This window comes from Papio anubis, chromosome 1 (assembly GCF_008728515.1).
Source record: "Papio anubis isolate 15944 chromosome 1, Panubis1.0, whole genome shotgun sequence".
NCBI lineage: Eukaryota > Metazoa > Chordata > Mammalia > Primates > Cercopithecidae > Papio > Papio anubis.
In genome coordinates this window covers 205,613,693-205,635,090 of record NC_044976.1, presented here as the reverse complement: position 1 = coordinate 205,635,090, position 21,398 = coordinate 205,613,693, and the positions used below count along the sequence as shown (strand labels likewise).

General features: G+C 53.3%; 1 protein-coding gene across 1 annotated transcript in view; it reads right to left on the bottom strand.

The window, feature by feature from the left end:
* The window catches only part of GPR137B (G protein-coupled receptor 137B), a 70,512-nt gene extending 49,623 nt beyond the window's left edge, over positions 1-20,889 (bottom strand). Inside the window, 2 exon segments of the mRNA XM_031659710.1 lie at positions 20,462-20,853; positions 20,856-20,889. Of these exon segments, the coding sequence (XP_031515570.1) occupies positions 20,462-20,853; positions 20,856-20,874 (411 nt within the window). The 5' untranslated portion in view covers positions 20,875-20,889.
* Between the last annotated feature and the right edge of the window lie 509 nt (positions 20,890-21,398).

Genomic DNA, 21,398 nt, shown 5'->3' with positions numbered 1-21,398 from the left:
CATGGCAGGAGGCAAAAGGCACTTCTTACATGGTGGCGACAAGAGAGAAAAAATGAGGAAGCAAAAGCAGAAACCCCTGATAAACCCATCAGATCTTGTGAGACTTATTCACCATCACAAGAATAGCATGGGAAAGAGCTGCCCCCATGATTCAATTACCTCCCTGTGGGTCCCTCCCACAACACATGGGAATTCTGGGAGATAAAATTCAAGCTGCGATTTGGATGGCGACACAGCCAAGCCATAACAGGAGGTGTGAAAAGCATGTGGAGGTGTGGGAGGTATGAAGAGGTGTGAGTGGGAGGTGTGAGTGGGAGGCATGAGGAGGTGTGAAGTGTGTGTGGAGCTGTGGGAGGTGTGAGGAGGTGTGGGAAGCATGAGGAGGTGTGAACCTGCATGTGGACTTAGGAGCGGTGAGGGAGGGGATGAGGAGAGAAGGTGCTGCAGGAGCCTGGAGCTGGGGAGGGCAGCAGAAGGCCAGGCTGGGGCGCGAACCAGTCAGGAAGAGGCTGCCGTCCAGGGTATGGGTGTGGAGGGCTTCGGGGGAGCATTGGCACAGTTGGAATGCAGACCTGTGCTGTGAGAGGGGTCCCTGGGGTACAGAGCAAAACAAAGGCTGCAGACCACGGGTTGACAGAGAAGGTGAAAATGAAGACAAATCAGAGGCCCAACGCAGATTCATGATGCCTGGGCCTGGAGGGCATGGCGGGGAAATAGAGGGTGACCACTAAGAAGCACGGGGTTCCTTCTGGGGTGGAAAAGGTCTACAGTGGACTGTGGGGTCACTGCGCAACTCTGAATATGGTACGCTTTGAGATAGGGACAGCACAGAAAATGTGAATTGTATCTCAATAAAGCTGTTATTAAAAAAAAAAAAAAATTAAGAGTAGGGAGGAGGTCAAGGAGCAGTCCCCTCAGTGGTAAAGGCCTCAAAGACTACAGGGGAGAGAGGCCCGGGGCAGGCGACAGTCAGGGTGTCCAGTGCGGCTGAGAGACTGGACCGCTTCACCTTGAGCTGCCATAGGGCCTGGCCAAGGGCGGGCTCAGCTGACAGGGAGGCTGGAGGGGGAACGGGCAGGCCCTGGATGGCAGCAGGAGGAAGTGGGAGCAGTGAGTCAGTTCAAGAGCATAAACTGCTTTCCACAAGCGCATGTTTGTGAAATCCGAGAGAGGTTTTCAGGGGGTTCAGACCTGGTTTTTAAGATGGGGAGACCCGAGCATGCTTGTAGGCAGACAGAAGGAGCCTGGGTCCAGAGAAGGGTAGGCAGGGAGAGGCAGGAGGCAGGGAAGGGTGGAGGCCGAGACACTGAGGCAGCAGGGAGGGGTCTGAGGGAGCATGGCAGGGACAGCCATGGGGGTGCCATCTGCCTAACGACAGAGACCCCAGGGGAAGTGAGCTCGGGTTGGAGAGTCCCAGCTGCTTCTTGGGGAACCCGATCAGGAACTGAATGGTCAGTAAATGACAGCCCCACTTCCTTTCCCTCCCCTTCCTTGGGCTCCACACAGCCTCTGAAAACACCAGGGTTTTTCAGGGCTTCCCCCGTTGTGGCAAAAAAGGATGGGAGGACAGGGGAGGGCAGCAGAATCGGGCCTGAAGGAGAAAGAAGAAATTGCGGTGACTTTCATCAGAAACCCTGAAGTCTGTCATCTGGTGAAAAGAAAGCATTTCTCCCTAGTGGCAAATTTCTTTCGGTTTTAGCATCGTTTCTTCTGCTTTTGAAAGTCCCACCTAAAACCTCAGCAGAACCTAGAATGGATCTGGGGATGGTGCTGTGGGTGATGCTGGCTTTTGACTTTGAAGGCTGAGCTGCAACTGGAAGATGTCCCCAGCTGGCCGCTGTCAGGTGCTGGGGAATGTTCAAGAGCCCTCATGGGCTTTCCGCACCACCCGCTCCCACAATGGGCCAAGGCCTCCTCATCCCCGACCTGTGGGTGCCTCGTGCCCCCTCGGTAACCCAGGCCTTCACCCCATCCTTCGGACGACACAGGAGGGCCTAGAACTCTGCATGTGACGTACTTGTTTCGACAGAAGCAGAAAGGCCTTTGAGCAGCTGCTGGACTCTGCCCCCTGCCCTCATAAATCAGTCTGTTCACGCGTCACTGATTTGTTCCCACCCTTTGAACTCCTGCTCGCCGCCTTTTTTTTTTTTTTTTTTTTTTTGGAGATGGACTTTTGCTCTCGTTGCCCAGGCTGGAGTACAGTGGGTATGACCTTGGCTCACTGAAACCTCCGCCTCCCATGTTCAGGCGATTCTCCTGCCTCAGCCTCCCGAGTAGCTGGGATTACAAGCACCCACTACCATGCCTGGTTCATTTTTGTATTTTTACAAATACGAAAAGAGACGGGGTGTCACCATGTTGGTCAGGCTGGTCTTGAATTCCTGACCTTGTGATCTGCCTGCCTCGGCCTCCCAAAGTGCTGGGATTATAGGCATGAGCCACCCCGCCCAGCCTATTTTTTTCAGCTACTAACTCAAGTTGACATTTGCTGTCTTACAATCTTTTTGTTTGTTTGTTTGTTTTTAAGAAACAGGGTCTTGCTCTGTCACCCAGCTTGGAGTGCGGTGGTACCATCGTAGCTCACTGCAGCCTCCATCCTCCTGGGCTCCAGGGATCCTCCTGCCTTAACCTCCTGAGTAGCTGAGACTATACACAGGTGCAGCCCAAATGCCTGGCTAATTTATTTTATTTTTCAGAGATGATGTCTCCCTACATTGCCCAGGCTGGTCTTGAACTCCTAGACTCAAGTGATCCTCCCATTTCGGCCTCCTGAGTTGCTGGGTTACAATCATTTTTACTATGTCATAGTGATGTTTCTGGCAGAAATGTCCCCTGCTGTTCTCTGTGGGTATGACAGTGTCTCCTGTGCAGTCAGCAAAACTCAACAGAAGTCACCTCCAATGTCCCTGGCGGCAGTGCCTGTGATGAGCCAACGAAGCACGATGCTTCTAAACCGTGCTTGATTCAGAATCTCTGCAGCCATTTTACTTTACAAATCATCTCCCCTAAGCCAGGAGCCACATTTGGACACCCTAGTGTCTCCACTTCTGTGCCACCACTCTCTGGACACTTCATAATCCCCCTATCCTCAAAAGGGGTGCATCCTGATCCTACCTGCCTGTGGGCTGAGACCCCTGAGGAGACCCTCGCAGTAACTGAGGGGGTCTGAAACTCTCAATGCACCAAGCACAGACTCCAGACTAAAGAAACCAGTCTCTATCACACATGCTGGTTCAAAACATATGTATGCAAATTCATCTGAAAATGTTACAAATGGCAAGTTGAAATTTTATATTATAAAATTGTTTATGTATATACAAAGAAATAACAGCAAATACTCATGCACCCAACACTCCATCCTTAACACTTTGCCACGTTTGCTCCAGCTATGTTTTGTTTGTTTGTTTCTGAGACAGAATTTCACTTTTGTCGCCCAGGCTGGAGCACAGTGGCAGCATCTCGGTTCACTGCAACCTCTGCCTCCTGGGTTCAAGCGATTCTCATGCCTCCTAACCACCACACTCAGCTAATTTTTGTATTTTTAGTAGAGACAGGGTTTCACCATGTTGGCCAGGCTGGTCTCAAACTCCTGACCTCACGTGATCCGCACACCTCAGCTTCCCAAAGTGTTGGGATTACAAGCATGAGCCACCGTGTCTGGCCCCAGCTGTGGTTTAATAAATAAAAATGACACAGCTGGAGCTCCCAGCCTGCCCCTCCTGGTGCCGCTGGCTCCCAGGAAAGTAATCACTATCCCGAATTTGGTGTTTTTAAGCCCAGGCAGGCTTTCACTAGGTACACCTGTATTCATGAACGATACAGTGTACTGTCCGGCATGGTTTTGCACTTTATATGAATGCATTAATACCTTCCATAGCCTTCTGCAGTTTGTTTATTCCCCATGATTAGATGTTTGGAATATATCTATGTTGATACACACAGGTCTAGTTCATGCATCTTCACTAAGGCACAGCACGGTTGACCCCCGGGCAGCATGGGTTTAAACCGCATGGGTGTACCTATACATGGATTTTTTTCAACTGAATGGGAATCAAAACTATGATGTTCTCAGGATGTAAAACCTGAGTATAAGGAGGACCAACTCTTTGTATATGCCGGTTCTGCAGTGATGTGAGTATGTGGGGGTCTGGGCATACTTGGGGGTCCTAGAACCAGTCCCCCATGTATACTGACAGACAACGCTACTCCTATATAACAGGCCATAGCTGTGTAGCCCTCTCTGGCAGAGGGACACAGAAGGATGGTTAAGAGTGTGGAATCTGGAGCTGGCTTACCAGGGCTTGAATCCTGGCTCCACCAATTGTTGGCTGTGTGGCCTTGAAAAGTCACCTGACCTCTCTGTGCCTCAAGTACCTCATCTGTAAAATGAGACTAATAACACCATCTACCCGGTTTTCATAAGCATTTGGTGAATTAACAGACATGCAGAGCACTTAGACAAACGCCTGCCACCTGATAAGTACCACGTGGGTGGCTGCAACCCCTGCTGTTGGTATTATTAGTCCTTATATATGTTCCCAAACCATGATTCTAAATGCACAACGACTACCAACTGTGACCACAGATGCTTTCTTAACCATAAAAGGAACTTTCATACTCAAAAAGGTTAAGAACCACTGACGCATTCGATATTTGTTCTCCTGGTCCCTCTGCGCTACCCACTTCCTGATATATTGGGGAAATTATGCAAACCCCAAGGCCCTGGTCTCCCCAGGCAACAGTCATTAGTCAGCTGCTTCAGTCTGTTCCCATATGCTGAGCATCTTCACTCACCAGAGCAGGGCGACAAGACAGTCAGAGTCCCCAAAATCCAGACACCGGAGTCCTCCTTTCTGCAGGGTTTCCGGAAGATACACGAGGCGGCTCTGCGGCGGGGAGGGGATCTGCATTTGAGGCTGAGTCTCCAAGACAGTGCGAGCAAGGGCAGCGCCTCTACGCCTGCGTTAGGATGTTCTTTTCTTCCAAATGTCAGCTGTGGGCTGTAGGTCCAGGGACTCAGGACCTGGATAACCACCACCACAGCCCCACTCATAGTCCTATGTCTGTGGCAGTGAAGGTAACTGGCCAGAAAAGGCAAGCAAGCACGCTGTCCATGCCATAAAGTTCTGGGAGGCGGTGGCCTGAAGCCAAGGTGTGCCTGGTCTGTGTCCCAGGCTGGCCAGGCGTGAGAGGGGTCACTGGAATACAGGGTAGGGTGTTCACAGCATCACCTCCCACCTTTGACCATGGCAAGCAGTGGCCCAAGAAACTGGTCCTGCCTGCTCCCAGCCTCGTGCTGGCCCTTGGAATGGGGGCCCCCAGACTTCAGTAAGCTTCTTCCCATGTGATCAGAGGCCAACCATGATTGCCTCTCTGGATTTCTGTAGACCTCAGAGCCCCCTGGATGTGTTTGCGCCCTTCTCTGGCCCTTCTGAGAGCTCCGCTGCATGGTCCTGTTCAGCTCACCTGGCACCTACGATCCTTCCTCAGGTGTGTACGTGTGTGTTTGTGTGTATGTGTGTGCATGTGTATGTGTGCATGTGTTTGTGTATGTGCACCCCATGACACAGGAGTTCAGCTCCCACCCAAAATCTCCCTACTGTCAGTCCTCACAAGGCATTCCTCATTTCATAAAAGATAATGGATAATGGTCTTCACCTTTACAGATAAAGGGCACCTCCACTGGCTGCCCTCCTTCCCAACGGCTCCTCTTCTTCCTGTTCCCAGCAGCCCAGCTCCCCAGGCAGCAAGCACCTCTCGCCTCCTCCACCCCTCCACCGGCTCACGAGAGCCTCCCTGTCCTCATAAACAGCTTCACTCCATCCAACGGCACCAATGCAGGCTGGCCCCCCAGAAGGCAGAACTCGGGGTGGCCCTGAGCCCCCACATTGATAAGTCAGCCCAGCAGGCAGCTCGCAAGGAGGCTGGACTCTGTAGAGAGCACACCTCCCACCCATACCCTTTGTGGCTCTCAAAGTCAACCTAAAGCCACACCAAAGGCCGTCCTTCAGTCTCCCTGCTTTTCTGACTTGTCTCTTGTCCCCTGAGCACCTGGATTCAGGGGCAAGGCTGGTCAACCCCCAGGAACCTACGTTGCCGGTTCCTGGTTAGCTCCATTGACCTTTCTAGGCCTCAGTGTCTATCCACGAGATGAACGCATTAGGACAAATATTCATTAAGCTGATTCTACTCTGACAGCTCCACGACTTGAAGTTCCTTTCCAGGGCAGCCCGTGTCCCCCGCCCTGGAAGCCCTGCAGGAACGGCTGCGGCCCGGCCGCTTCAGCCACAGAAGCGCACCGGCCTGCCCGCCTGCCCACTGCCTGGGTGGAGTCCGTCTCGGCATCAGTTCCACACAGAGGTGGAGGCAAATAATTCCGACCTGCCTCCCTGACAGGATTCTCTCTCTTTGGCCTTGGGAATGACAAGGGCTGTGGCCACACAAGGCCCTACCGTCATTGTTATGTCTCTTAACTGCTCAGCCACAAATTGCAGTTCACAGTTTACCAGCCAGGGCCCTGCCCCTAATTGTTCTAAATGTACTTAAGGAAGGTGACACCTTAGAAGCACAGAGGACACATTTCTCCCGGTGGGTAAGCGCTGGCCCGCCGGGCCCCGTGGCCCTGTGAAGGAGGGTCCCGGGCTGCGTACGGCAATGTGTGGTATCGTACCATTGTGCCCTGATTCTTGCTGGCTAATTAAGCAAAAGCTACAAAATAAATTCACAGGGAAAATACTCCAGTTTGTTTTTTTCCCCTCCTCACAAAATAACTTTCTGCTTCAGAAGTGAGGAGAGTTCTGAGGTTTTAGGCTGCCCTGGGAACTCCTGCCCTTGCTGGACATGTCTGGTATTAGATGATGCTCCCTGTGTCCTGCCACCAAGAGAATGACCATCCGGCCTCCTTGAGGAGAAGCCATGTGGGTAATAGGGGAAGCTCCTCACTAGGGGTAGGGCCTTGGTCTGCTCCTGACACTGTCCCAGCTCACTGGGGCCTTCGGGAACAGCAACCAGGATGGCAGGAGACACACCCACATTCCTCCAGGAATAATGAAAAAAACTGGGACTAGCTGACCCCAAGCAGAGAGAACTTGGAAGAGACACTATATATGCTGTCAAAGCCGTGACAGGCCGTGTGTCCTGGGAGGAGGGGTGACGCGTGCTGTGCACGGCCCCACGGCGCAGGAGTGGGGGTTACCCAGCACCACCCTTCCATCTTCATGTTGGTCTGGACCCCATGATTCGCTGAGAACAAACCAGGCAGACCAGAAATTCCAGCTTAACCTGGAGCAGGGCCCAGGAGGACATGGAGGTTGGGGGCTTCCACACACAAAACCCAAGACTAGCCAGGAGCCCACTTGGTTGCCCCAGAATCTGATTCTGGTGAGAATACAGCTGCTATGTCAACCTAAACCTAGGCCTTCGCCTCCTGGTGGCACCCAAGGAAGGGGCCCTAGGAGCAGGACCAGGACAATGGTGGGTGGAAACCCGACAGCCCAAATCACAGGTGGCGGCTTCCACCAAGAAGTTCCTCCACAGCCATGCTGGCACTGCTTCATAGTGAGTATCTGTGTTTGGGAAATATTTTGATTTCATTACAATGAGATTTTTTAATTGGATTTGACTTTCATTTAAATAGCAGCAAAAACCACTGGTTCTTTTTAAAACACGTATCCTAGAGGGGGGACTCACAGAGGTGAAGGAATGAATTAAGTCTTCTTTTTTCCCCTGAAAACATCTCACACTTCGTATCTCTACTGTAAGGACAGCCACTAAGTCACATCAGCCAGTCAATCACACAATGGAGAAATCATTGACATGAAGTCTGTTTTCCCTGCTCAAGGCTGAGTTCCACGGAGGGAGAATCTAAGTCTGACCTCAAACAGTCTGCACAGTGTCTGGCGCACAACAAGCACCCAAACACGCCTGATGAAACAACCTAAATGTCCACCAGCGGATGAATGGATAAATAAAATGTCTCTATTCATGCAGGGCAATATTATTTAAGCTCATAAAGGAACGAAGTTCTGATAAACGCTACAATGTGACGAACCTCAAAACACTATGCTAGGTGAAAGGGGAAGACGTACAAGAAGACACAGTGTATGATTCCTTTGATATGAAATATTCAGGATAGGTAAATCCACAGAGATAGAAAGCAGATGGGTGACTGCCAGGGGCTGGGGCGACGGGAACTGGGGAGTGATTGCTTAATGGGCATAAAGTTTCCTCTGGGGGTGATAAAAATGTTCTGAACTAGATAGGGGTGACAGCTGCGCAACACTGTGAATGCACTGAACATCACTCAGCTGCAAGCATTCAATGGTTAATTTCATATTGCGTCAATTTTGCTTCAATACATCTTTCTTTTATTTGTTTTGTTTTGTTTTGCTTTTGAGATGGAGTCCTGCTCTGTCACCCAGGCTGGAGTGCAGTGGTGTGATCTCGGCTCACTGCATCCTCCGCCTCCCAGATTCGAGCAATTCTACCTCAGCCTCCCAAGCAGCTGGGATTACAGGTGCCTGCCACAGCACCCAGCTAATTTTTGTATTTTTAGTAGAGATGGGGTTTCACCATGTTGGCCAGGCTGGTCTCGAACGCCTGACCTCATGATCCACCCACCTCAGCCTCCCAAAGTGCTGGGATTATAGATGTGAGCCACCACACCTAGCCCAATACATTTTTTTTTCTTTTTGAGACAGAGTTTCACTCTTGTCACCCAGGTTACAGTGCAATGGTGCAATCTTGGCTCACTGCAAGCTCTGCCTCCCGGGTTCAAGCAATTCTCCTGTCTCAGCCTCCTGAACAGCTGCAATTACAGGTGCCCACCACGCCTAGCTAATTTTTGTTTCTTGTTCTTTTTTTGAGATGGAGTCTCGCTCTGTTGCCCAGGCTGCAGTGCAGTGGCCGGATCTCAGCTCACTGCAAGCTCCGCCTCTCCGGTTTACGCCATTCTCCTGCCTCAGCCTCCTGAGCAGCTGGGACTACAGGTGCCCGCCACCTCGCCCGGCTAGTTTTTTGTATTTTTGGTAGAGATGGGGTTTCAACGTGTTGGCCAGGGAGGCCTGGAACTACTGACCTCAGGTGATCCACTCGCCTCTGCCTCCCAAAGTACTGGGATTACAGGCACGAGCCACTGTGCCTGGCCCCAATACATTTTTTTGAGACAGGTCTCACTCTATCACCCAGGCTGGAATGCAGTGGTGTGATCTCGGCTCACTGCAGCCTTGACCTCCCAAGTTCAAGCAATCCTCCTACCTCAGCCTCTGGAGTAGCTGGGATTACAGGTGCGTGTACTATGCTTGGTACAGGTACAGGTACTATGCTTGGCTAATTTTTTAATTTTTTGTAGAGATGAGATCTCACTATATTGCCCAGGATAGTCTTGAACTCCTGGGCTCAAGCGATCCTCCTGCCTCGGCCTCCCAAAGTGTTGGGATTACAGGCAAAAATCACCACACCCAGCCAATACAATTTTTTTAATTAAAAAAAGAAAAACACTTGTTGAATAAATGAAATGAATCTCCATGTTCCAGCTGCACTTTATGCTGCTTTGTGAAAGCTGGGAGGACGCAGCCCTCTCGCAGAGACAGATGTGTGCTGTCTTCCCAGAAAATGAGTGTGGTCCTGATGGGGCCTGGCTCACAGCACGGCTCACTCACTCCTGCCCATTTCTCTCCTTATCTGCCATGACTCACGCACTACAAACGGACTGTCACACAGCCTGATGGGACAACATGACCTCTGACAGCTACGAGGAAGCTGTGGCAGTAGAGTCCAAGGCGCCAGGGAGAGTAGCCTATGGGGTGGGAACAGCCCACGGAGCGGACTCCACTGTGTGTGTGGTTTTTTCTCACCCTGTGTTTTGCAGACTGTGTAGCTCAGCCTCACATGTGTGTATGCCATTTAAAAATCGAGGACGGAGGCCAGGTACAATGGCTCACGCCTGTAATCCCAGCACTTTGGGAGGCCGAGGCAGGCAGATCACAAGGTCAAGAGATCGAGATCATCCTGGCCTACATGGTGAAACCCCGTCTCTATTAAAAATACAAAAATTAGCTGGACATGGTGGCAGGTGCCTGTAGTCCCAGCTACCCAGGAGGCTGCGGCAGGAGAATCACTTGAACCCGGGAGGCAGAGGTTGCAGTGAGCTGAGATTGCGCCACTGTATTCTGGACTGGGCAACAGAAGGAAACTCCGTCTCAAAAAAAAAAAAGAAAAAAATCAAGGGAAAGAGTGAGCTGATAATATCACATGATGTCAAGACTGCCTCCCCAGCCCAGAGAGCCATGGTGAGGGTCCCTCCTATGTGCCAGAGGTACAGGTGGCTCCCAGCCCTCTCCTTTCCACCTGTGTCTGTCCTTCCCAATTGACCGTGGCCCTTCAGAGAAGAAATCCCAGCTTCCTACCTCTGATCCCTGACACCTGTGTGTAGGGATCACTACAGCTTGTTCACTGAATGCATGAAACTCCCTAAACCATGAGAGAAACTGAAGCCTGTTTCTGACTTGCCTTAGCAAAAATGGTAAAGGTGATGATGGTGGAGGGGGATCTTGGTGACAAATAGTGACTCTGTCCTAACCCAGGGGTCAGCAAACTAAAGCCTGCAGGCTAAGTCCATCCCACAAGCTGTTTCAGTAAAGCCTGTGAGCTAAGAATGGTTTTTACCATTTTAATGCATTGCATTTGCTGCTGTTGTTGTTTAAAAAAAAAAAAAATATGCGGCTGGGCACGGTGGCTCATGCCTGTAATCCCAGCACTTTGGGAGGCCGAGGCGGGTGGATCACAAGGTCGAGAGATCGAGACCATCCTGGCAAACATGGTGCAATCCCGTCTCTACTAAAAATACAAAAATTGGCCAGGCATGGTGGCACATGCCTGTGGTCCCAGCTACTTGGGAGGCTCAGGCAGGAGAATCACTTGAACCCCGGAGGTGGAGGTTGCAGTGAGCTGAGATCGTGCCACTACACTTCAGCTTGGCAACAGAGCAAGACTCCATCTCAAAATAGGAATATGCAACAGAGACCATATGTGGCTCACAGGCCTAAAATCCTGATCCACACAAGCTTGAGGTAATCAACCCACTTGCAGAGTAAGACCATTTGGGCTTCATCTGTCCTCATAGGTTAATGGACTCTAAACTTCAGCCGCAGGAAACATAAAAAGTGAAATATTTACAGCCTCTGCAGCCTTCGGGGAATCCTGCTGTCCCAGGTACTGTCTAAACAGTCTGCTGGGGCTATTTCTGTGCTGAGAGAACTGGCCAGCCAAAATGTCAGGACCCAGACAGACCTTCCAACCAGGAACCGGCTTTCCTCTTGTCACTGGAAAAGCAAGGCCAGCAGGAACAGCCTGACAAAAGCGGCCCTTGGGATCACATGACGTTGTTGTTTACAAAAACCCTAAGATGCTTGCAGTGAGATTTTGTTGAGGGGCCTTGGATCTTGCAAATACTCCTCTCTGGGCAGCTCTCCCCTCACTGTCATGACCCCTACCCTCCACTCCCCATCACTCCATGCCGAGCAGCTAGCCTGGGGCTAAGACGGTGGGCACAGCAGCAGTGGGACAGCCCTGGCTGGGCCCTGGAACTCCCTGAGAACCTGCACTAGCCTCAGGACAGCGCTCCGGCCCTGCTTCCCTGCTGGTCACTACCAGTTCCTGCCTGTCTGACTACGGAAAGGCAGGTGAGCAAGAAGCTCTAGCAAAGCCTGCAAGTACCACAGTGTTCAGAGCCGATAGTGGGCACTCCTGATGGAGACTGCAGCGGCAGCCTCAGCCCAGCCTCTGCCGTGGGGAAGTCCAGGCTTCCTGGTGGTCACTGGGGTTGGATGCTGAATGTGCTGAGGGGCCTAACTGTTTCCCGAGTGTTGAGGGCATTAACAGGATTTGGTTCCCCCTCGGTTGGCAGGGCATCACTGAGGCACTGATGAGGCCACAACCTCAGCTGCAGAGAGAAGAGCACGCTTCGCCACTGCCTCGGCGAGGAGGCTCGGGAAACTGGCCAGGCTACGAAAGTGGCCTACAGGGAGGTGCTGGGGGTGAACGGCAGACCAAATGAGAATAAGGAAACCTTTCCACACGCACAGGCACATACATACACACAAACACAGGCAAACACACACACAGGCACAGACACACACAAACACAGGCACAGGCAAAGACATACACAGGCACACACAGGTACATACAGACACACACAAACACAAACCGGCACACACATGCACAGACACAAACAGGCACACACAGGCACAGACACACACACGGGCACACACATGCACAGACACTCAGAGACTCACACAGACACAGGCACACAGAGGCAGGCACACACACACAGGTATACACACAGGCACACATACACAGACCCCCCCACACACACAGGTGCACACAGGCACATACGCATATGCACATACACACACAGGTGCACGCGGCCACACATGCACAGGCACACATGCGCATACACACACAGGTGCACACAGGCACACATGCACGTACACACACATACAAAGGTACACACCTAGGCGCACACACGGCTCTGGCTGGCCATCAACCCACTGAGCTGTCTCCGCAGGGAGCCGGTGCCAGGGGCTGAGGCCATGGGTGCGGGGCTCAGAGGTCGGGCTGAGCACAGTCCTTCCCCTTAGTCTGCCTTGTCTGTTTCCTAAGCCTCTTACTTCTTCACAATCACCAACAGGCCTAGAAGCTTCCCTCTTCACAACTCCTAGACTAGGGCCTGGCACACGACAGGTATTTGACAAACACGTCCTGACTAAACTGACTGCCAAGAGCCACAGCCGAAGCCCCTTTCTCCTGCAATCACCCACGTCCCTTTCTGAGCGTGGAGGACGAGGTCCTGGATTCGATTTTCAGGGGCCTCTTAGTTCCCTACCAGCAAGAATGAGGACTATGACCCACTTCAAGTCAGTGTGGCGTGTGCAGCAAGCACAGAATCGGTCAGCCTGAAACACGGGACTTGTCCTGCCTCTGCACGCCTGGCTGGGCTGCCTGGGACCATTTCCTCCACTGGTCGGCTCATCTGCAAAGGGGGGACTGGGCTGCTGGACCCCCAGTGCCTTCCGCTCTCATGTCAGGCACTGCGATTAGGCTTGCCACATGCTCCCTACGGGTGTGCCAAGAGTCACCACCGTTTTACAAACAGAAAAGTTGCTGTTTGGTGGAAGAGTAATTTTGATAGCACAGTGGGCTGGAAAAGGGCAGGGTCAGCCCGCAGACCTGACCTTCAGGACAGTGGCTGGGTGTCAAAGCAGGAGCCTGGGTTCAGAGCTGTAGGCAACATACAGTGAGAATCTCAGCCAAGGGAGGAGAGGAGCAAAGGGATTCAGGACACGCGGCATCTCCTTTAACCCACACCAACCCGTGGGATGAGTATTACGGTTTCTGCCTCCCTGGTGAAGCAGCAGCCTCGGAGAGGTGGTAACTGGCCATGGGACCCACACTGGAGGCCAAGCCCATATTGGAACCCAGATCTGCACCCAGGGACCCTGCTCCTTCACTACCAGGGTTGCCTCCTGATTCATAAGGCTTTGCTGGCCTAGTGCCCATCATGAGTTCCCAGCACCAACCGTTTGCCCCTACCATGAGCCGCGGGCCCTCACCACGAGCCGCTGGCACCATCCCACAGGACCGCATGACTCAGGAACCATCCCTGCTGCAGCTGAGTGGAGGGTGTGGAAGTCCCTAGCAGAGTTTCAGAACAGAACAGACCCCGATAAATGTCAGCTTCCCATCTGCCCTCCAGGGCGTGGTGAGGTCTCAGGTCTCAGTTCCCACATCAGTGTCCATTCATCACAGCACCTCTCCCCACGGAGAGAACTCGCTTCTCCATTTCCTTCCGCAAACCATGTGACTGCAATGGCAGGAGTTTGTCATGGGGCCCAAGACAGAGCTGAACCAGCTTGTTCCATTCTGCCAAACTCAGGAACCTGGAGAGTCTGAGTTCCAGGCTGGGAATTCCGAGGAAGAAGGGCTGGGATACATGGCTGCTGAGGTGTCACCGAGCCCACCGTCACACCAACTTCTGCCCCTGCAGGGCACAGACCTGTCTGCCCAGGAACTGCCTGGGCACAGAAGCTACCACCTTTGCTTCTGAGCCTCTACCCTAAAACCTGGAGGTGGATGGCACCACAATTCCTCATGAGCAGAGACCCCTGCCTGCCTCAGGTTCCAGAGTCCTGCCCCTCTCTAAAGTCCCCATAAGGGCCAGGCGCGGTGGCTCACGCCTGTAATCCCAGCACTTTGGGAGGCCGAGACAGGCTGGGATCACGAGGTCAGGACATCGCTATCCATCCTGGCTAACAGTGAAACCCCGTCTCTGGCCTAAAAATACAAAAAAAATTAGCCGGGTGTGGTGGTGGGCACTCTGTAATCCCAGCTACTGGGAGAGGTTGAGGCAGAGAATACGTCAACCTTGGAAGCAGAGCTTGCAGTGAGCCAAGATCACAGGTGGCACTGCACTCCAGCCTGGGCGACAGAGCGAAACTCTGTCTCAAAAAACCAAAAAATAAATAAAGTCCCCATTAAAATGGCGATCTGACACAGCGCTTAGAACAGGCTCTGAGTCCAAGGCCTTGGTGCAAAGCCTTGGTCCCACCGCTTCCTCCTGCAGCCGGGAGCAGAAGTTCAGCTATTCCCCAAAGCTGACACAAGAGCCACAGCTGGAAACAACAGGCACTCAGCACGGCATGTTCCAAACATTCGGGGCCAGACAGACACTGCACACAGGCGAGAGAGTTAGAAGAACCAGTCCTACCACAGCTGCCTCCCCATATTCCCAGGCTGAAATGGAAGGTGGAGATGAAGAAAAAGAGTTAACAGCCTGCTACCAGCAGGGCACCTCACCACAGGTCAGAAATGAGAAAGACACACGGGCACTGCTCTCAGGGACTGGGCAGGAAGGGGGCCTGGGCAGACGCTTGCTGAGCTGGGACTGTTTGCAGATGGAGTCCCGGTTGAGCCTGACCTGTGCCCTGGTGATCTGGAGGCGCCAGGCACTTGGAGGGTGATGCTTGCTTCCACCTGGGATTTTTTTTTTGAGACAGAGTCTTGCTCTGTCACCCAGGCTGGAGTACAGTGGCACGAGCTCGGCTCACTGCAAGCTCTGCTTCCCGGGTTCAGGCCATTTTCCTGCCTTAGCCTCCTGAGTAGCTGGGACTACAGGCGCCCACCACCTCGCCCGGCTAATTTTTTGTATTTTTTAGTAGAGACGGGTTTCACTGCAGCTAACCAGGATGGTCTCTCTGGACTCTGACCACGATCCACCCTTCTAGGCCTCCCAAAGTGCTGGGATTATAGGCTTGAGCCACCGCATCCGGCCCCACCTGGGATTTTTACAGGTAGGAGGACCCCCAGGCAGGCAAGGAGTGAAAAGCAGCCAGGTGCAGGGTCCTGAAGACACTAGTTAGGCATCCAGCCTGTCATCCATGTGGCCAAGGGGGAGTGGAGGGGCCTCAGTGGTCCCATGGCTTTTCAAGAAAAAAAGCCCCTAAACTAAGTTTTTCTCAGCAACTAAAGCCACGGGGCTGCCCCCTGAAGCAGGAATTAGGATGGAAAGGAGACCAAAGATGGGGCTAGGAAGAAGCTGAAGTCCATCATGTCAACATGGCCACGTGGCAGAGCTACCCACAGAGGCAGCACCAGAGCAAGACCAGAGGCCGACAGGCTAGCAGTCATGAGACAGTGTGCCCCTCCCCTGGGCAGCCTGGGAAGATGGAAGGGGAGAGGCTGAGAGCATGGGGCACACCCTCTGCGCCAAGCCCTGCGGCCCGAAGCCTGGCTGGCCTTGGACAGGGTGGGAGAAGCTTTAAATTAGATGTACAGATTTAATAAAGGAGTATGGGCCAGGCACGGTGGCTCATGCCTGCAATTCCAGCACTTTGGGAAGCTGAGGCGGGCACATCATCTGAGGTCAGGAGCTCAAAACAAGCCCGGCCAACATGGTGAAACCCTGTCTCTACTAAAAATACAGAAATTAGGCCGGGTGCAGTGGCTCACTTGCATCCCAGCACTGGGAGGCCGCAGGCGGTGGATCACCTGGAGGTCGGGAGCGCCCGAGACCAGCCTGACCAACAACATGGAGAAAACCCCGTCTCTACTAAAAATACAAAATTAGCTGGGCTCAAGTGGGCACAGCTGCCTATAATCCCAGCTACTAGGGAGGCTGAGGCAGGAGAATTGCTTGAACCTGGGAGGCTGGAGGCTGCGGTGAGCCAAGATCGCACATTGCACCCAGCTCAAGAATAAGAGTGAACCCACCAAAAAAAAAAAACAAATTAGCCAGGTGTGTGGCACACACCTGTAATTCACTACCAGGAGGCTGAGGCAGGAGACGCTTTGAACTGAGGCGGAGGCTGCAGGAGCCAAATCACACTACTGCAGCCTGGGTGACAGAGCCAGACTCCAAAAGAATACAGTACACACCACCTGTGCATGACTCAGCCACAGGGATTCCGCCTCCAAGAGGTCATTAGGGGTGGAAAGAGACTTAACCTGGCAGAATTTAAAAGCAGTGATTTAGGGGGAAGTAAATCAAATTGAGTCTTCTTCTAAGGATCGTGACATGCCAGATGTACCCAAGGCAGCTTGGGGCTGCCAGCTCTGCAGCATCGTGTGCATTGCATGGAGGCTCAGAGCGGGTAGTGTGGGCAAGCGTTCTCACCTCTCTGAGCCTCAGCTGGGGGGTAACAGTGCCCTCTGGGTCACCAGGGAGGGTGACATGAGTAAGGCCCAGGTACAGGGACCCCGCAAAAGGACAAAGCACTAACAACAGGAAAAGGTTCCTTCCCATCTCGGACCTCCCTTCTAATTCATTCCCAATTCCCAAACTTTCCCACAGCTTCCTTCCCACCATCCTCTCCTCCTCCCCACCCAGCTTCAGCCTCGAGACACCTGCTTCTTCTCAGAGGATTCCTGTCTCATTCAAGTCTCCTGATGCTTCAATATCCATTCCCTTCAGTGCCCCGAATTGTGCCTTAACTGTGCTGTATGTATACTTTGATTCTCTGCAACCCGATTTTGTGCTCCTGGAGAACACGAGGTTGCATTTAGAGGTGGGTATGTTTTCCCATTGTTAAAAGGTTTCATGGCCGGGCATGGTGGCTCACGCCTATAATCACGACACTTTGGGAGACCGAGGAGGGCAGATCACTCGAGGTCAGGAGTTTGAGACCAGCCTGGCCAACCTGGCAAAACTCCATCTCTACTAAAAATACAAAAATTAGCCAGGTGCAGTGGCAGATGCCTGTAATCCCAGATACCTGGGAGGCTGAGGCAGGAGAATCGCTTGAATCCAAGAGGCCGAGGTTGCAGTGAATCCAGATCACAACAAAGCAAGGCTCTCTTCAACAAAAATACAAAGAGGTTTCACATACTGCACATAAAAGACAAGCCTCGGCCAGGCACTCAAGCCTGCATCCCAGTACTTTGGGAGGCCGACGGGCGATCAGCTGCTGTCAGGAGATTGAGACCATCCTGGCTAACACGATAAAACCCTGTCTCTACCAAAATACAAAATTAGCCGGGCGCCGGGTGGCGGGATGCCTGGTAGTCCCCAGCTACTGGAGCGAGGCAGGAGAACATGGAACTGGAGGTAGATTGCAGTGAGCTGAGATCGCCAGCCATCAGTACCCAGCCTGGCAACAGACATGACCTGGCCTGCATTACCCACACTGGTGACACAAAGCACGAGGCAAATGAATCCCAGCTCCACCATGCACTGACAGTGTGACCTTCAGCAACTCATCTATAACCTCTCAGCCTCAGTTTCCTCCTCTGGAAAATGGGGACAATATCAGTACTTTCTTCAGAGAGTTCTGTAACAAACAAGGACCAATTGCTTAGAAGTGTGCTTTCTTTGCCAGGTGCGGTGGCTCATACCTGTAATCCCAGCATTTTGGGAGTCTGAGGTGGACAGATGAGGTCACAAGGTCAAGAGATCGAGACCATCCTGCCCAACACGGTGAAACCCTGTCTCTACTAAAAATACAAAAATTAGCTGGGCATGGTGGTGCACACCTGTAGTCCCAGCTACTTGGGAGGCTGAGGTAGGAGAATCACTTGAACCTAGGAGACAGAGGTTGCAGTGAGCCGAGATCAAAATTATGCTTTCTTAAACTTACTTCTGAATTGTTAGCTGTTAGCCCCTTCTCCAAAATCGCATTTACTTGGTCTGAGATGGAGGCCCAAGCAACAGTCATTCTTAAAGCTCCCCACTTTAGGTAATTCCAATGGTTTGTGTAAGAGAAAGAGGGGGTGAGGGGGAGAGGAGGAGATGGGAGGCAGTGAGCTGGGTTGGCGACAAAAGGCGGACCACTTTATAACCCCTCTTGGTGAAGTATCACAGTTTTGCTCGGGGTAGCTTTGTAAAATAGCTTTGTTCTGCCAGGCTCTGAAATGCCAGCACTCAGAGACGGAGACGTGACACCTTCTCCAGCCAGCCACCCTGGGCCCTCAGGGGAAATGCTCTTTGCTGTGGTGCCCGCAGACCTGGGAGATACAAAGAAGACAGGGCCGTCACTTTGGGCCCCCGGGCCGGAGTGGCTCTGTCTGCCTGGTCACTTTTTCCCTTGCTCAGCATTTACTCACCAACCAGCAGACAGTGCAGAAAATGTGCTGCCCGGCCCCTAATCCGGCTCTAAGGTCAGAATTTGCATGTGATTACCAGAGAGCTGTGGCAGTTCCCTGCATTTTCCCCACTGCCCCCCAAGAGGGGACAAATATAAAGAGCTCAATGTGCAATACCACCATTGCCACAGCTCTTGAGGTAACATCACCTCACCTGTCTTTTGCATCTTGATGGAACCACCCCATTTCAATTACAAAGCCCAAGTGTCTGTGCAATGCAGCTGACTGCCTGAACTGGTTTGCTGGTTTAAAGGTAGTACTTGGACAGACAATACACATTACTCTCCGACTGGAAAATATGCTGATACGCTGGACTTCTAAGGAGTCTCTCAGCGTAGACCCATTTTAAAAGATTATAATATCTACTAAATATCACATATGCTATTTTTTAACCAAAAGTATTTCTTTGAAATTTTCAGTCAGTGGCTTCCAGGGTACCACAGCAATCCTTTTCCTACCTTTTTTTTTTTTTTGGAGTGGGTCTGGTTTGTCACCCAGGCTGGAGTGCGGTTCAGTCTCCGCTCACTGCAACCTCCGCCTCCCGGGCTCGGCCTCCCACCTCAGCCTCCTGAGTAGCTGGAACTACAGGCAGGCACTACCACACCCAGCTAATTTTCGTACATTTTGTAGAGAGGAAGTTTCGCCATGTTGCCCAGGCTGGTCTTCAACTCAGGGGCACAAGCGATCCTCCTGCCTCCGCCTCCACAATGCTGGGATTACAGGCGTGAGCCACCGCATATGGCCTCTTTTTATAAAAATAAGTGACTTTTTCTCAAAAAAGGAAAAAAAAAGACACTTAAAAGGAATGAGATGCCCGCTTGCACAGGGTCTCTGCCCATCCAGTTCTTAAATTAGCCTCGCCAGGTGACACCGTGGGCGCCTTCCCCTTCGGCAGAGTCCTAGTGAACCAGAATTTTAGTACTTGGAAAATTCTACCGGAATCAGAAATGATGATGCCCATGATGACTGCGCACCGCGTTATTAAACCTTTGTGCAATGCTTTACAGTATTTGCAAAGTGCTCAACAATTACTGCACTCTCAATTAAGTCAATCATCACCAGTAAAGCAGCAGCCACGTTAATTCACGTACTCTCCGATTAGCTTATTGAATAATATGCCCCATAAAATGATTTTTGTGTGGCTGTAAAAGATCCCCAGTCAACTTTTATGGCCTTTTCTTGGGGCCTCTCAGATGAGCTCAGACAGCAAGTCTGATGAGCGGCAGCAGCTCGGAAGCTGGGTGTTACCCCAGCCTGCTGTTTAGCAATCTGGAGGAATGAGTTCGTAAGCCGCAGTTCAGTAGAGCTCCTAAGCCGGAGGTTCAAAACATCTCATCAAAACCAGCACGGTCCCACCCTGCCAGCGCTCAAAACAGCAGTGTCGGGCCCAAATCTGGAAGTTAACGTGCCGAGGACCTTTCCAGGACGGTAGTTAGGTGCCTTGGGAGGGAGGGCAAATTCTAGAGTTCAGGCCTCCCTTAGGGGCACACCTTCCATCCGTACTAACTGGCGTGTGCAGGCGCTGCTGCTTAGCGCTTTGCACGCAGAAGCGCCCCGAACCCACCAAACGATGCGGAGCCAGGGGCAGCGAGTGACTGGCGGCCCCCAGCCCTCCCCTTCCTTCTCCTCACCCCTTTTGGGAATGGCAGGGAGTTTCCTATGAGAAATGCCGGCAAGCAGGACAGGGTTCGGACTACCCCAGAGCCGGCGCCTCTCCCTACATTCTCAGCCCTAGGGCCGGACCCGCCCCCGCGGCTGCCATCGCCCCAGCCTCCGGCGCCCCGCGGGGACCACTCCGCCAGGTGAGCGGAGCCTCTCTGAGACTCACCTGCGTGAAGTACAAGTTCATCAGCGTGAGGGTGAAGAACTGCAGGCACACGGGGAAGCAGTACAGCAGCCAGAAGACGAAGGGGCTGAGCGAATTGGCCGCCACGAAGTCTTTGAAGTAGAAGGAGAAGAGGACGGTCCGCAGGGAGGCCCAGAAGAGGCAGAGGAAGAGGAAGACGCTCTGGTAGCTGAGCCGCTTCTGACGGTAGCGCAGCACCAGCCAGAGCTGCACGTAGATGAACACGAAGAGCAGCGCGTAGAACACGGTGTAGACCACGGTGAGGCCGAGCTTCACGTAGGGGGGCACGGCCGGGGTCAGCGTGGGCGGCAGCGAGTCGTTGCGGGCCGGGTCCCACGGCGGGGTCTCCATCGGGCCGGGGGCGCCGCCGCGCGCCGGGGGCGCTCCGGCCTCATCGGAGCTCGGGCCGCCGCCGCCCCCGCGGGGGTCTCCGCGCATCGCGCTCCGCCTGCAGCCCCGAGACTGGAGGAAAGAAAACAAGCCGCACTTCCTCCCCCGGCACCACATGATTCACTGGGGCGGCCTTTGTCTGCGATTGGCAGCGCCGCGCCCGCCGCCCCGCGCTCCGCCGCCCCCAGGCAAGCCGACTGGCTCCTGGCATGCCCCCGGGTCTGCCTTCTCTGCACTGCGCGCCTTTAGCCCCCGCGCGCCCCGGCCCGCCCTCTCCCGGGCACCGCGCGCCCACACAAGGCGCGCCCCCAGAGCCGCGCGCCTCCTCCCGGCCCCTTCCCCATCCCGGGGGCCGCGCGCTCCCACACTGCGCGCCCCCAGAGCCGCGCGCCTCCTCCCCGCCTCCGGCCCCCTCCCCGTCCCAGGAGCCGCGCGCTCCCGCACTGCGCGCCCCCAGAACCGCGCGCCTCTTTCCCGGCCCCGGCACCGCCCCGCGCGCCCCCAAAACTTCCCAGCCGCGCCCCGCGCG